General features: G+C 36.9%; 3 protein-coding genes across 6 annotated transcripts; 1 reads left to right on the top strand and 2 right to left on the bottom strand.

The window, feature by feature from the left end:
* The first annotated feature begins 1476 nt into the window (after positions 1 to 1476).
* LOC111780714 (glucan endo-1,3-beta-glucosidase 13-like) lies at positions 1477 to 4939 on the top strand. The gene is made up of 4 exons (XM_023661191.1): positions 1477 to 1852; positions 3102 to 4376; positions 4554 to 4584; positions 4693 to 4939. Exons 1-4 carry the CDS (start codon positions 1774 to 1776, stop codon positions 4817 to 4819), a joined length of 1512 nt encoding a protein of 503 aa, XP_023516959.1. The 5' UTR covers positions 1477 to 1773; the 3' UTR covers positions 4820 to 4939.
* Positions 4940 to 5200: 261 nt separating this feature from the next.
* On the bottom strand, positions 5201 to 12563 carry LOC111780614 (derlin-1-like). 4 transcript variants are annotated; one of them, XR_002812867.1, is made up of 8 exons: positions 8669 to 8837; positions 8297 to 8432; positions 6828 to 6901; positions 6601 to 6694; positions 6067 to 6195; positions 5806 to 5966; positions 5484 to 5670; positions 5201 to 5405 (listed from the first exon to the last, which is right to left on the bottom strand). XR_002812867.1 is itself a non-coding variant. In XM_023661054.1 (7 exons), exons 1-7 carry the CDS (start codon positions 12407 to 12409, stop codon positions 5556 to 5558), a joined length of 726 nt encoding a protein of 241 aa, XP_023516822.1. In that variant the 5' UTR covers positions 12410 to 12563; the 3' UTR covers positions 5201 to 5555. The 4 variants fall into 4 exon arrangements, 2 of the variants coding, with proteins under 2 accessions (XP_023516822.1, XP_023516821.1); XR_002812868.1 differs by having other exon boundaries at positions 5201 to 5395; XM_023661054.1 differs by lacking the exons at positions 5806 to 5966; positions 6067 to 6195; positions 6601 to 6694; ... (1 more) ...; positions 8297 to 8432; positions 8669 to 8837 and adding exons at positions 9530 to 9690; positions 9791 to 9919; positions 10325 to 10418; ... (1 more) ...; positions 12021 to 12156; positions 12393 to 12563 and having other exon boundaries at positions 5201 to 5670.
* Positions 12564 to 13760: 1197 nt separating this feature from the next.
* LOC111779566 (leucine-rich repeat extensin-like protein 6) lies at positions 13761 to 15194 on the bottom strand. The gene has a single exon (XM_023659627.1). The coding sequence runs from the start codon at positions 15081 to 15083 to the stop codon at positions 13857 to 13859; it is 1227 nt and encodes a 408-aa protein (XP_023515395.1). The 5' UTR covers positions 15084 to 15194; the 3' UTR covers positions 13761 to 13856.
* Positions 15195 to 16109: the final 915 nt, after the last annotated feature.

Below are 16109 nucleotides of genomic sequence, written 5' to 3'. Positions count from 1 at the left end.
TTTCTTTTTGGTTTTATAACGAGATAGGCTTGGATAATATTCCCTTTTTTTCTTTTTTGCTGTTCTATCCAAAACCCTTTATCATCAATTATCATCTTTTTATATTCATAAATTTATTATCAAAATTTATGGGGCTGAGTTTTTTTTGCCTTTTCCCATATTACTAGGAAAGGAGATAAGATCTAAAGTTGGAAGACATATCCACAACTCATTGAATAATTCCCATGTTTTATATTCTCTCTCTCTCTCTCTCTATATATATATATTTTTATAATATATGATATTGAGAATTGAAAATTTTGGTCAACATTAAGGTTACTTTTGCTTCATAAAGGCATGACATTATAATGTTCATGTATCATCAAGCTTCCATTGGGGAAGGATTGATTAAAATTTTGTAAAAAAGAAGATTAAAAGGAAGAAAACAGCCCACCCTTTTAGAATAATACAACTCTTTTTAAGAACAGGATAATAGTTAAAAAGATTCTTTGCTTGCACCAAACATAATTGCAATCGTGCCCATTAATTTTAACTCGTAAAATTGTTAAATTATATTAATTTGACCTATAAATTTTTAATTTCGGATCGTTTTAACCAGAAGAAACCCTAGAAAAGAGGAAGAAGAGTCGAATCGTAAAAAAGGGAAGATAGACTGAAGAAATACAATTGGAACATTTTCAAATAGAGACTCGTAAGATATTTTGAAATAGTTGATATAAATTTTTCGTAATGTTTAAAAAAATAACGAATAATACATTCTTTGTCTCGAATATTTAATTTTTTCTAATTGAGAATTCTCTCAAAATAAAAATGAAACAAAATATTTTACTTAATTAATACTAAAGAAAAATGTAAATAATTAATTAATTTAAATTATTTATAAAAAAAAAATTAAAATAAAATAAAGGGACAGGAGGACACAAGTCACGATGGAAATGGCGATGGTTACTGCAAACAGCCACCCCCAATCATGCCGTGTTTCTTATCCCCGCTGTCCCAATCTTTGTTCTTATCCATTCTGTCGTAGAATTTTGGCCCATCAGGCCCATTTAAATCTAATGGGCTGATACGCATGGCCCACTGACAATCTCACTTGCGGATTTCTGTTTCTGAGGCCCAGTTTTCTTGGGCTGATGTTGGGCCTTTTGATCCATTCCGTTTGTGATTTTCTTTTTCTCTTACATTTATTCAAATGAATAATATATATAATTATATCTAATATTTCCAACATATTATAAACGTCCAATCCAAAAATTTTCATATAAAATTTCTTTTAATCTTTATTTTTTTAATGGGTAAATACACACCGTTCCATGTATTTTAATTAATTAAATTATGCTCAAATTATCGGATAAAATAGTTTTTAATATTTTTCAGAAAAGAAAAAAGAAAGAAAGAAATTAAACGGTACCGTTTTGAGTGGCATGAAGTGAAATGTAGCGGTAGATATATAATCAGTGCGAAACAGACATGCTTGGCACCGGAATCGAGAATTCACAAAAAACAAATTTTCATAATTTCCACTGACGTCCGGTTCTTATGCTGACGCGCCCTTTCCGAGCTCGACACTCTCTTCAGTGGCTACGGCAGTACAATTATTCAGCTGATTTTGCTCTGTTTTGAACCTTAAAAAACATAATATCGAGGAGCTCTGTAGTCCTCACAAAGGCGTTGGTGTTCTAAACGAGAACCTTCAAGAATCCCTCATTCCCATATATCTGCACAAACGGCGGCAGAGGAAGAGCGAGGCCAAGAGGGTGTAGCTTTCTAGTGATGAGAAGAAGCAGAATGGGGAAAGGGCTTGGATTCAATCTCATCATTATTGGGATTTTGCTGTTCCTCGTACTCTTGGGTTTGTAGCTCTCTGTTTCTTCCTCTTCGTAAAACACTTCGATTTGGGATCACATTTTGCCTTACTTGCAGTGGTTTTGTTTGGTTCTACTTGTTGGATCTTCCTTTTCATTCGCATTGTCTCTAATTTGAATTGCCCAATGTTTTGAGGGTTTCTCCGTAGAAGTGCACAATTTAGAACTTCTTAGTTAGCGTTTGAATATCATGTTGTCACTGCTAGGACCAACAACATCCAGTTTTGAGACCATCTAGGAATTGGCATTAAATGGTCGTTTTTGGCTTTTGATTTTGTCTTCAAAGGAATTGTCTTCTCTATCCAACTGAACTAAACTAACTCTTACTCGAGCTATTTAGGAAGATGTCTGTATGCTAGGATTGATAGAAATCATAGAATAGATAATAGGATTGGAGCTCCTTGTAAGTGCATTGTTAGACAACTCGTGTTTCGGCATCATGGTTTTCGGAGGAATGAACTCTAATAAGCCCACCACTAGCAGATATCGTTCTCTTTGGGTTTTCCCTTTCGAGCTTACCTTCAAGGTTTTTAAAATGCGTATGTTCGGGAGAGGTTTCCACACCCTTATAAAGAAAGTTTTGGTCCCCTCTCCAACCGATGTAGAATCTTACAATCCACCCTCCTTCGGGATCCAACGTCTTCGCTGGTACTCGTTCCTCTCTCCAATCGATGTAGGATCTCACAATCCACTCCCCTTTAGTGTCCAGCGTTCTCGCTGGCACTCGTTCCTCTCTCCAATCGATGTGGGATCTTTCAATGATACCGGGCGGTGTGCCAGCGAGGCGCTGGGCCCCAAGGGGGTGAATTGTGAGATCCTACGGCAATTGGAGAGAGGAACAAGTATCAACGAGAATGTTGGACCTTGAAAAGGGGTGGATTGTGAAATCTTACATCGATTGGAGAGAGGAACAAGTACCAACGAGAACGTTGGGTCCCGAAAAGGGTGAATTGTGAGATCCCACATCGGTTGGAGAAGGGAACGAAGCATTCTTTATGAGGGTGTGGAAACCTCTACGTAACAGACGCTCAAAACCTTGAGAGAAAGCCCAAAGAGGACAATATCTGCTAATTGCGAGCTTGGGCTGTGACCTGAACCCTTTTGGTAGGCAATAGGTTATGGACCGTTGTTATTCTATTCCTTGATGATCATGCGTGTTTTTCGGTTGTTGTATTCATCGTTCTTTCTATTCATATACTTGAAATAACGTTGTACATTTCATGAATTTGGTTACAGGCCATTGCCAGGGAAGTAAAGTTGGAGTTTGCTATGGAAGGAACGCAGACGACCTCCCAACACCTAATAAAGTGGCTCAGCTGGTCCAACTTCATAACATCAAATATCTTAGAATATATGATTCAAACATTCAAGTTCTCAAGGCCTTTGCCAACACTGGCGTTGAACTTATGATCGGGATTCCGAATTCAGATTTGCTGTCTTTTGCTCAGTTCCAGTCTAATGTAGACTCTTGGCTGAAGAACAGCATACTTCCTTATTACCCAGCTTCGAAAATAACGTACATAACGGTCGGTGCCGAGGTCACCGAGAGCCCCAACAATGTGTCTGCCTTGGTGGTGCCTGCCATGAAAAATGTACTTACTGGTCTCAGAAAGGCTGGTTTGCACAAGAAGATAAAGGTTTCTAGCACTCATTCCCTCGGCGTTTTGTCTCGGTCGTTTCCTCCTTCGGCTGGTGCTTTTAGTAGTAACTATGCGTTTTTCCTGAAACCTTTGTTGGAGTTTCTTGCTGACAACCAGTCTCCCTTTATGATCAATATCTATCCTTATTATGCTTACAGAGAATCCCCCAGCAATGTGTCGCTGGACTATGCTCTTTTCGAGTCATCATCCGAAGTTATTGATCCGAACACTGGTCTGCTTTACACGAACATGTTTGATGCTCAGATTGATGCTCTTTATTTTGCTTTGATGGCTCTAAATTTTAGAACAATTAGAGTGATGGTCACTGAAACAGGCTGGCCATCTAAAGGGTCACCAAAGGAGACGTCTGCGACTCCCGACAATGCTCAAACTTACAACACGAATCTTATCCGCCATGTTATCAATAATACAGGGACACCTGCAAGGCCTGGAGAGGAACTAGATGTATATATCTTCTCTTTGTTCAATGAAAACAGGAAGCCGGGGTTGGATTCTGAAAGGAACTGGGGATTGTTCTATCCAGACCAGACCAGTGTCTACAACTTGGACTTCACGGGAAAGGGCGCGGTAGACATGTCTACACAGGCTAATAGTACCAGCTCGAATAGAACTGCCTGGTGCATAGCTTCAAGCAAGGCTTCTGATATGGACTTGCAAAACGCCTTGGATTGGGCTTGTGGTTCGGGTAATGTCGATTGCACAGCCATTCAGCCAAGCCAGCCTTGTTTCGAACCAGATACTCTGGTTTCCCATGCATCTTATGCATTTAACAGCTATTTCCAGCAAAATGGAGCTACTGATGTTGCTTGTGGATTTGGAGGGAATGGAGTTAAAGTTAACAAGGACCCAAGTAAGTCACGACCGTATTTCCCGAGCATACGTCATATACTTCAGTGTTATACCTCCATTATACGGTTAACATAATTGAAATCTTCGTTTTGTGTTCTAATCTCTGTTTCGTGTTACAAGTGGAGATAAAATGTTAAAACAAGTGTTCCTAACTCGAATTTGTACGTTGACTTTGCAGGCTATGATAATTGCTTGTATGCAACTATTGGGTAAGGCTTTACTTTTGAATTGAGGAGGACGTTGATTTACAAGTTCATAGATTTTGATTTCCAGTTCCTGATGTTCTTGCCTTTCCCGTGTTTCTTACTGTCAAGCAGGAAGAACAAGACGATCTCTTCCGGTAACACGACGGCAATATCCTCAACTTCCTCATCTTCTACTTCAAGGATTGAAGTTTCTGCAGGTTTACCTATTATCATGGCCTTCATATCATATTTTTTGTAAATTTCATGAGAAGGGTCAGCCAGATTTTGCTATGCAAATCGTGTATGTAGTGTCTGTATGATAAGAATGTGTCTCTATTTATAAGGTCAATGAAGATAACGGTTTGAAGTCGATTGAATTGGTGAAAAAATCGTACTCAATAAGTATTGCACTTAAAAGAAGGAAAAAAAAAATATTTCTTTATAAAAGTGTAGAAACTTCTCTCTCTCTCAGAGATATGCATTTTAAAAATCTTCCAAGAAAGCTCGAAAGAAAAAGCCCAAAAAAGACAATATCTACTCGGTGTATGCCTAAACTCTTATTATATATATATATATATATATATATATATATATATAAATCAACAAAATAATAATAATAATAATAATAATCTGGTATTTCTAATCAGAAAGATTGGAACCGTTTAGATTTTATTTAATTATGGAGTTCAGAAGCAGTATCTCAAATATAAACTCAACAATCACAATTCCTATCCCCCGCAAGACAAAATTTCCGAATACAAATTCCTTTCAACGAGAAACATTAGCACCTACTGATCGATACCCAATAAGCAAATGTGATCACAAACAAAAGTACCTGCAGATCGCTATTCGGAACATAAATACATCATTAGCTTGTGACGAACTTCTTCAAATCGAATCAAATTTTTTAACCCAATCTTTACCTCTTCATGTTAGCAGGCACAATGTTAAAAGAGGATAGCCATTTTTGTTTTCTTACACAGAAGAGAAGTAGTTTAGTCATTAAGCCGATAAGACCTCCCTCTGAAAGCTCCACTCGTACGCCTATCATCAGGCACTGCACGTTGAATTGGTGGAGCGCCTATCCTCCACCTTGAGACTATCCTCTGTCTGTAGAAGTTGTTAAAGAAATGCTGAATAAAACAAGCAAACAATAGAAAAAAACTGTACACCCAAATTGGTGAATTATAGATGCATAGGCAGAATCAAGAAAAAAATTTGGTTAAGAAACCAAAAGAAGGATACACCCAAAATGGAGTTCTCAATATGTTCTTTCCGCCTGCTAATGGATGCAACACGGTCAAAAAGTAGTACAAATGCCCTGCTAGGATTCCTAGTAAATCAGGTACAAGTGGAGAACCAAAAATGACATCCAGCGCTAGCATGGCCCATGGCAGATAAAATGCCTGCACAAAAATCATGAAATTTGTGTTACAGATATCAGGAACTGAGAAGGTGAAAAAAAGTACAATTTGGCAAAACCTAAATCAATGTCATTGACCGTACCTTAAGAGTCACAAGGCCATATATGTTGATCTGTGCATTAGGAAATTCTCGACTCCAGACGTAGAGAAGCATAAACACAAGTGATATCCCTAAAACTGAAAACGAGAAGATTGGGATAGCAGAAAGTACCTATTCAAGAGGAAGTGTCGATAAGAAGAAATGTTGTAACAAATTAGCGTAAATATTCAACCTAAAGTAAAGATCCATCCTTTAAAAACATTATGAGGCACAAAATGCAACCTAACCAAACATAGGACGACTAAGTCATAATTTTCAATTCAAACTGATGGCTTACTTCATAAAGTTGCAAATGAACAAGTACTGGCAAAATAATATAGAAACCATTAGGTGCCATCTGCAAAATCTACTATATTTACAAATAGAAAAGACTTGAGAACCACTGCATCGAATTTTCTTTATCCAAAAACCAAACCTTGAGAAACAAAAAAACATGAAAGAACACACAAGGGCCAAACAGAGGCCAGCAACAACCACTGCATCTAAAGGAATAGCTTAATAAAGATCCTCACAAACCAGTAATGTTAAGGCTCCAAATATCATCATCCACAGAAAATCTGCTGTTCGCCTCTGAAATGGTCCATTCTCAAGTTGTACCCCATATCTTGCTCTGTAAGGGCATAACCATTAAACTATTAGTACATCATAAACTGTCTTGAGAGTTTGAACACAAGCCCTCCACTTTTCATGAAATAGTACTGCCAGTAGTTCATACAAAAAAGTTACCACACATAAAAACTTACATCATTAGTAAACGAATTCCAAAATTGATAGAGAATTTTCCTAGGAAGAAGAAGTTTGTGAATAGCCTCCACACCTGAGAATAAAGGTGACCTTGCATGAATGTTCATAATAATTCTTGGAAATAATATGTTGGAGTACACATAGTGCAAAGGGAAAGGCATCCACAGGATCATTTAAGAGTATTCGGAGCAAATGCTACAACATTCTAATTCATGACTACTTGAGAGTACAGTGATTTCTGCTGATAAGAACAATTGTATCTAAATTTCATAAATATAAGGGATTATACCACAAAGAGAGAGAGATCAAACTTTTACTGTTCTCTTTGTACAGAACAGCTTTTCTTTAGTGAAAGAACAGTTTCCTTGATGAAAAACAATAATTTCCATTGGCAATTATTTATAAGAAATAACAATTGCCAAGTCTTCTCTCTTTAGAATTTAAAATCCAAAGCATAAATCAACTTTTTTCTGCCCATGTTTTCCTGACTTGGGTTCCATGTGAAATCCCTCAGGCATCGCACCCCTTCACTATTTTACTTGCCTTTACCACAGTTCACTTCAATAATAGACATTTAATAGAAAAGTTGACCGTCAGACTTCAATAAAAAATTGAGAGATCTTGAAGACACCGTGACAATAAGAACAAATAATTCATGCTTTAACTGGTTCTAAATCTAATTCTAATCCTCTTGTTTGAAACAGGGCTTTCTAATATTAATCAATTTTATAATCTACATATATCGGAATATAACGAAGGAGTGTGGGAGATCATACTAAAATTGGAACATTCGAAATCTAAGTTTGTTCGGTCACACATGCACTCGTGCGTGCATATTCAATCATTTGTGACTCTAGCCAACTTGCCTCTATTCTAGGCCAAGTCATTTGGCTCAACGAGCCTCTACTCTAGGCAAGGTCTTCCATATGCAAGTCACATTTCATCTAATTTTTAACTAACAAATTGTTCTCAATTTGTCTGAACAATTATTTGGACCACAAAAAAAACATTGCAGATTTTATACACAAAGGAAAAGGAAGCGATATTTGGTCTTCAATTTACTGTTGAGTTCTTTCGAAGAATTAAACTCGTGTACATTTCATAATGTTAAACTAAAATTATTTTATTTATCTAATTGATTATTGACCAAAAATGTTCATTGCAAAATAAATAGCACCCTCATACATAAGTACATAATATTCGGAATTATATCTGCTATATAACATCCATATTATTATCAGTCGAGAAGATAAATGGTGAGTCAAACAACCAGGAAATTCTTGAATTCTGAGATTTCCATATCACTAATGAGTACTAGATTTTATGCCCCTTGGAAAGATCAAGAATGATCGAGAAGAATGCTGGATTAACAGAATAAAAGCACCAACGGAAGTAAGGATCCGAACTGAAAAATTAAACAGATATAAAGGGGCACCATTCTGACATCTATGCATATTCAATTAAATACCTGGAAATGCTTGAAAACGAGTTCGTAATCCAACGCAATAAGCCCGGGATCGTACAAGCCAAGCTGGAATGCTGTAGTTGCCAAAAGACACATAGTTCCATACGCCTTACTTATAGGTGGAAGAGAGTTGTAAAATCTGAATTGTGATAAAACTGGTCAGGACACTCAAGATACAGATTGAAATGAGAGTAAAAAATGACAGCCGACATTGATAGCGAAAAGAAACCAAGACAACGAAAAATTTCAAAACGAAACAGACCAATCTAGAGATAAAGATAATAAAATTGCAACATCGAACAGCAGAGAAAGGGAAAAAAAAAAAAAAAATCCGTAAAATTCAAGCAGGAATTAGAAATAGAGAAGCAGCATTACTCGGCAGGAGAAGACATTGTAGCAACAGAAATCAAATCCAAAGCAGCTTTGGAACTGGAAATCTCCGACTTCTTTAAGAATTTTCACCGCCTGAGGACGAACAGAACTTAGCAAACAAGAAACCGAAGGTTGGTGAATGGAAATCCCAGAAACGAAGGGAGAAGGAATCCACCGGAAGGTTCCTTCGCTTTCGTACGTGCGGATTACTGGGCTGGGCTGGTTCAAATTCATGCCAGTTTGGCCCATATTAAGATATGGGCAAGGCCCAAATAATAGCCTTTAGCCCATAAATTACATAAATAATTTCAAACTTTTTATTTTATTCGGAATAAATGTATTTAAAAAATTATAATTAATTTCGTAAATTATTCACTCCATGACGTCATTCAATCCCAATCCCAATAATAATCGAACCAAAAAAAACAATAAAGTAAAATAAATTCCCCATCATGATTCCCTCATGACACTTCCTATTGATGCCGCTGAGGGTCGGTGGGGCCGGGGGGAGATGCCACGTGGCAGATAGTAATAAATGGAACTACGTGTGCCGTTGGTAAAGTGTAGTGGGCCAATGGGCGGATCTGGACATGGTTTATCCATGTGGGCTGTCGCTCTCTAATCGTAGACTGGGCCGCACCTAATCCGGTCCAATCTTTTTCGTCTTAACTTATTCTATTTTTTCTTATTTTCTTAATTATTAATTTGTTATATTCAAAAAATGAAAAAGATTATATTATGTTTGTTTATTGACGTGTTAAATTTATTTAATTATATTATGTTTAATAGTTATTTAATTTTATTATTTACTTATGACAAAAAAAAAAAAAAAAATATTTGGTTAAGAAACCAAAAGAAGGATACACCCAAAATGGAGTTCTCAATATGTTCTTTCCGCCTGCTAATGGATGCAACACGGTCAAAAAGTAGTACAAATGCCCTGCTAGGATTCCTAGTAAATCAGGTACAAGTGGAGAACCAAAAATGACATCCAGCGCTAGCATGGCCCATGGCAGATAAAATGCCTGCACAAAAATCATGAAATTTGTGTTACAGATATCAGGAACTGAGAAGGTGAAAAAAAGTACAATTTGGCAAAACCTAAATCAATGTCATTGACCGTACCTTAAGAGTCACAAGGCCATATATGTTGATCTGTGCATTAGGAAATTCTCGACTCCAGACGTAGAGAAGCATAAACACAAGTGATATCCCTAAAACTGAAAACGAGAAGATTGGGATAGCAGAAAGTACCTATTCAAGAGGAAGTGTCGATAAGAAGAAATGTTGTAACAAATTAGCGTAAATATTCAACCTAAAGTAAAGATCCATCCTTTAAAAACATTATGAGGCACAAAATGCAACCTAACCAAACATAGGACGACTAAGTCATAATTTTCAATTCAAACTGATGGCTTACTTCATAAAGTTGCAAATGAACAAGTACTGGCAAAATAATATAGAAACCATTAGGTGCCATCTGCAAAATCTACTATATTTACAAATAGAAAAGACTTGAGAACCACTGCATCGAATTTTCTTTATCCAAAAACCAAACCTTGAGAAACAAAAAAACATGAAAGAACACACAAGGGCCAAACAGAGGCCAGCAACAACCACTGCATCTAAAGGAATAGCTTAATAAAGATCCTCACAAACCAGTAATGTTAAGGCTCCAAATATCATCATCCACAGAAAATCTGCTGTTCGCCTCTGAAATGGTCCATTCTCAAGTTGTACCCCATATCTTGCTCTGTAAGGGCATAACCATTAAACTATTAGTACATCATAAACTGTCTTGAGAGTTTGAACACAAGCCCTCCACTTTTCATGAAATAGTACTGCCAGTAGTTCATACAAAAAAGTTACCACACATAAAAACTTACATCATTAGTAAACGAATTCCAAAATTGATAGAGAATTTTCCTAGGAAGAAGAAGTTTGTGAATAGCCTCCACACCTGAGAATAAAGGTGACCTTGCATGAATGTTCATAATAATTCTTGGAAATAATATGTTGGAGTACACATAGTGCAAAGGGAAAGGCATCCACAGGATCATTTAAGAGTATTCGGAGCAAATGCTACAACATTCTAATTCATGACTACTTGAGAGTACAGTGATTTCTGCTGATAAGAACAATTGTATCTAAATTTCATAAATATAAGGGATTATACCACAAAGAGAGAGAGATCAAACTTTTACTGTTCTCTTTGTACAGAACAGCTTTTCTTTAGTGAAAGAACAGTTTCCTTGATGAAAAACAATAATTTCCATTGGCAATTATTTATAAGAAATAACAATTGCCAAGTCTTCTCTCTTTAGAATTTAAAATCCAAAGCATAAATCAACTTTTTTCTGCCCATGTTTTCCTGACTTGGGTTCCATGTGAAATCCCTCAGGCATCGCACCCCTTCACTATTTTACTTGCCTTTACCACAGTTCACTTCAATAATAGACATTTAATAGAAAAGTTGACCGTCAGACTTCAATAAAAAATTGAGAGATCTTGAAGACACCGTGACAATAAGAACAAATAATTCATGCTTTAACTGGTTCTAAATCTAATTCTAATCCTCTTGTTTGAAACAGGGCTTTCTAATATTAATCAATTTTATAATCTACATATATCGGAATATAACGAAGGAGTGTGGGAGATCATACTAAAATTGGAACATTCGAAATCTAAGTTTGTTCGGTCACACATGCACTCGTGCGTGCATATTCAATCATTTGTGACTCTAGCCAACTTGCCTCTATTCTAGGCCAAGTCATTTGGCTCAACGAGCCTCTACTCTAGGCAAGGTCTTCCATATGCAAGTCACATTTCATCTAATTTTTAACTAACAAATTGTTCTCAATTTGTCTGAACAATTATTTGGACCACAAAAAAAACATTGCAGATTTTATACACAAAGGAAAAGGAAGCGATATTTGGTCTTCAATTTACTGTTGAGTTCTTTCGAAGAATTAAACTCGTGTACATTTCATAATGTTAAACTAAAATTATTTTATTTATCTAATTGATTATTGACCAAAAATGTTCATTGCAAAATAAATAGCACCCTCATACATAAGTACATAATATTCGGAATTATATCTGCTATATAACATCCATATTATTATCAGTCGAGAAGATAAATGGTGAGTCAAACAACCAGGAAATTCTTGAATTCTGAGATTTCCATATCACTAATGAGTACTAGATTTTATGCCCCTTGGAAAGATCAAGAATGATCGAGAAGAATGCTGGATTAACAGAATAAAAGCACCAACGGAAGTAAGGATCCGAACTGAAAAATTAAACAGATATAAAGGGGCACCATTCTGACATCTATGCATATTCAATTAAATACCTGGAAATGCTTGAAAACGAGTTCGTAATCCAACGCAATAAGCCCGGGATCGTACAAGCCAAGCTGGAATGCTGTAGTTGCCAAAAGACACATAGTTCCATACGCCTTACTTATAGGTGGAAGAGAGTTGTAAAATCTGAATTGTGATAAAACTGGTCAGGACACTCAAGATACAGATTGAAATGAGAGTAAAAAATGACAGCCGACATTGATAGCGAAAAGAAACCAAGACAACGAAAAATTTCAAAACGAAACAGACCAATCTAGAGATAAAGATAATAAAATTGCAACATCGAACAGCAGAGAAAGGGAAAAAAAAAAAAAAAATCCGTAAAATTCAAGCAGGAATTAGAAATAGAGAAGCAGCATTACTCGGCAGGAGAAGACATTGTAGCAACAGAAATCAAATCCAAAGCAGCTTTGGAACTGGAAATCTCCGACTTCTTTAAGAATTTTCACCGCCTGAGGACGAACAGAACTTAGCAAACAAGAAACCGAAGGTTGGTGAATGGAAATCCCAGAAACGAAGGGAGAAGGAATCCACCGGAAGGTTCCTTCGCTTTCGTACGTGCGGATTACTGGGCTGGGCTGGTTCAAATTCATGCCAGTTTGGCCCATATTAAGATATGGGCAAGGCCCAAATAATAGCCTTTAGCCCATAAATTACATAAATAATTTCAAACTTTTTATTTTATTCGGAATAAATGTATTTAAAAAATTATAATTAATTTCGTAAATTATTCACTCCATGACGTCATTCAATCCCAATCCCAATAATAATCGAACCAAAAAAAACAATAAAGTAAAATAAATTCCCCATCATGATTCCCTCATGACACTTCCTATTGATGCCGCTGAGGGTCGGTGGGGCCGGGGGGAGATGCCACGTGGCAGATAGTAATAAATGGAACTACGTGTGCCGTTGGTAAAGTGTAGTGGGCCAATGGGCGGATCTGGACATGGTTTATCCATGTGGGCTGTCGCTCTCTAATCGTAGACTGGGCCGCACCTAATCCGGTCCAATCTTTTTCGTCTTAACTTATTCTATTTTTTCTTATTTTCTTAATTATTAATTTGTTATATTCAAAAAATGAAAAAGATTATATTATGTTTGTTTATTGACGTGTTAAATTTATTTAATTATATTATGTTTAATAGTTATTTAATTTTATTATTTACTTATGACAAAAAAAAAAAAAAAAACTATTTTAAACCTCGAAATCTCCATTCGTTCTTCAATTCTTTCTGTCATGTTTGGGGCATTTCAACCCCACCAGTTATTTAGATTTTACCGAAAAAGACAGACTTTTTTTAATCTTATTTTGCATGGTTACATTATATATCAGTTGAAATTCCATTTATGCCCCTACTATAGTAGAATATTATTAGGTGGTAATAGACTAGTAGTACACATGACAGGGGTACGAAATGTCACATGACATAATTCTACAACTGGAATGTAATTTTTTAATCTATATATATATATATATATTTGTCGAGTACCAGTAATTTTTATTTTTTAGATAAATGTAAAAAGCTATTTAATAATTTTGAAAATTGATGTAATAATTAAAACATGTAACTAATCTAAGATAGACAAACTTTATTGTCCTCCAATAATTCATCCTTTTATATGGAGACCTGAATTTAATATCTAATTTTTTCAATTTATAGTAATAGTAAAGAAAATTATTGATTAATTAATTAATTAATGAGATAATTGGTTAATACTCGCCGGAGAATCAAAACAAATCGACAGCCAAATATTTGATTGATCACTGTGAAATTAATAACAAACCCATCTTAAAATTTTGGTTACTTTCTGAACCTTTTTTCTCACGGCGATGAAGAACTGGGATCAGTGTCTGGGCTATCAGCCAGTGCCCCACAAACAAGAGGTATTCTAAGGCAATTCAAGCTCCCAGAAGCAGGAAGAACAGAGCATTCAGGGCGAGGCCTCTGCATGTCGCGTCCAGGAATGCAATTAACCGAGAAATCAAAGCCCAGATTCTCGAGTGATTGGCGCGAACATTCTTGGCTCAACCCAGAAAAGAAATTGAAAGAAACCGTCAGATTCACCAAGTTTTTCAACGAACAGATCAAATCCGGAAGAACACCAGAAAGCCTGTTGTGCCCCAAATTCATGATCTGGATTTCGTTTAAACAAGACAGAGTGTCCGGCAAATGACCCATTAACGAATTGAAGCTCACATCCAATACTTGCATTTCAGAGAAAAGCCCGAATCCTTCAGGAATACACCCTGTTAATTGGTTGTTTAAAAGCAGGATTTCTCTCAGTGTCGAACCCAAGAGGCTAAACCCAGTTGGGAGATTGCCACTTAGCTTGTTGTTAGCTAGATTAATCACAGAAGCAGGGGAATTCCCCAGGTTTTGAGGGAGTTCGCCTTCGAAATGGTTGTTGTTGAGGAAAATTGCATCTAGTTTTTTGTTGAAGAGATCTTCAGGAATTGGGCCGTGGAAATCGTTGAATCTGAGGTCTAAATACACCAGATTTGGAATGTATAATGTGGCAATTGGAAAAGGACCTGAAAACATGTTGTTGCTGAGGTCTAATTCTTGAAGTGATGACATTTCTTTAAAGGATTCCGGCACAGTGCCGGAAAATCGGTTGCTGTTGAGATGAAACAGAGTGATTTCGGTGAGAAACGAGAGCTCTGTCACGAGAGTACCTGCGAGATTAGCGTGATTCAGGTCGATTCCGGCGATAATGTCGACGAGGGACGACGTTGATTCGTCTTCAACTTGTGCACAAAAAACCCCTTTGTAAGAACACACATTGGGGCCGACCCAACTTCGTAAAATCCCTAATGGATCGCTTGTAATGGCAGATTTCCATGCTTGGAGTGCGGTGTAAGCTCTGTTCAGCCTCGGCGTTTGGGGTCTATTGTTTCCCCCAATCCAAACGCTTGCTCCTCCTCCTCCGCCGCCGCCGATGGTGACGCCGACTCCGATTCCGCCATTGATGTCTACTCCGAAGCTTTCAGTTGCAGGGGTGTTTGTGAGGAGGAAGAAGACGAGACAAGTGACGATTGGGAAGTTCATTTTTTTGGTCCCTCGAGAGAGAGTAGCCACAGAAATGAATTGACCCAGAAATCAAAACTCTGGCATGAACAGAACAATAATTTTGATTATGTAACTTTACTAATATCATTTTGATTGTCTTTATATTAAAATTTCTCTCAATATTTGATTACCTAATATTCCATCTTAAAATGCAGAGTACCTTTCATGCGCAATTTGTACATTTGCTACACTTAACAAAATTATTTACCAACTCATACATGAAAATCAATATTTGGGAATCCGGCTTCCCACATTCCACCTAGGATCTCACTGTTAGATGAATACGACTCGTATGATATTGTCCACTTTGAGCTTAAGCTTTCATAGCTTTGCTTTGAGTTTCCTCAAAGGCCTCATACCAATAGACAGTATTCTTTGATTATAAACTCATAACCATTCCCTAAATGTGGGACTTTCATCATCAACACCTCCCCTCGAACAAAGTACATCTCCCCTTAATCGAGATTCGACTCTTTTGGATTTGACTACGCTTTCGAGGAGGCTTGACTCCTTTTCTTTTGGAGTCCTTTGTTCGACATTTGAGAATTTATCGATCTATTGGCACTACTAAGTTTTAGGGCATAGTTCTGATAGCATGCTAGATGAACACGACTTTCCACAATGGTATGATATTGGTCACTTTGAGCATAAGCTCTCATGGCTTTGCTTTGGGCTTCCCCAAAAGACCTCATGTCAATTGAGAGTGTATTATTCCATTATAAACCCATGACCATTCCCTAAATTAGGGATGTTGGACTTTCATCATCCAACACTCACAATCCACCCATTTTGGGTTCAGCGTCCTTGCTGGCACACCACCTTGGAGCCCTCCTAGTTGTCATATGGTTCCGTGTATGTCTCTAATACCATTTGTAACAACATAAACTCATTGTCCTCTTCAAACTTTCACACTCTTGGGCTTCTCCTCAAAGTTTTTAAAACGCGGAGAGGTTTCCACACCCTTAAAAAAGTATTTCGTTCTCCTCTCCGAGGACCCGGCGTGGG

The sequence above is a fragment of the Cucurbita pepo genome, chromosome LG18, assembly GCF_002806865.2.
Source record: "Cucurbita pepo subsp. pepo cultivar mu-cu-16 chromosome LG18, ASM280686v2, whole genome shotgun sequence".
Lineage (NCBI taxonomy): Eukaryota > Viridiplantae > Streptophyta > Magnoliopsida > Cucurbitales > Cucurbitaceae > Cucurbita > Cucurbita pepo.
This window is presented reverse-complemented; position numbering and strand designations above follow the sequence as displayed.

Bases quoted from the DNA above. Each gene is read 5' to 3' on its own strand.
- LOC111780714 (XM_023661191.1), top strand. From the start codon at position 1,774: ATGAGAAGAAGCAGAATGGGGAAAGGGCTTGGATTCAATCTCATCATT. The intron at 1,853-3,101 runs GTTTGTAGCTCT...ATTTGGTTACAG, and splicing joins GCTGTTCCTCGTACTCTTGG to GCCATTGCCAGGGAAGTAAA. The intron at 4,377-4,553 runs GTAAGTCACGAC...TTGACTTTGCAG, and splicing joins TAAAGTTAACAAGGACCCAA to GCTATGATAATTGCTTGTAT.
- LOC111780614 (XM_023661054.1), bottom strand. The intron at 9,691-9,790 runs GTACGGTCAATG...ATTTTTGTGCAG, and splicing joins ATGGCCTTGTGACTCTTAAG to GCATTTTATCTGCCATGGGC. The intron at 5,671-9,529 runs GTATCCTTCTTT...CAACTTCTACAG, and splicing joins TTGAGAACTCCATTTTGGGT to ACAGAGGATAGTCTCAAGGT.
- LOC111779566 (XM_023659627.1), bottom strand. From the start codon at position 15,083: ATGAACTTCCCAATCGTCACTTGTCTCGTCTTCTTCCTCCTCACAAAC.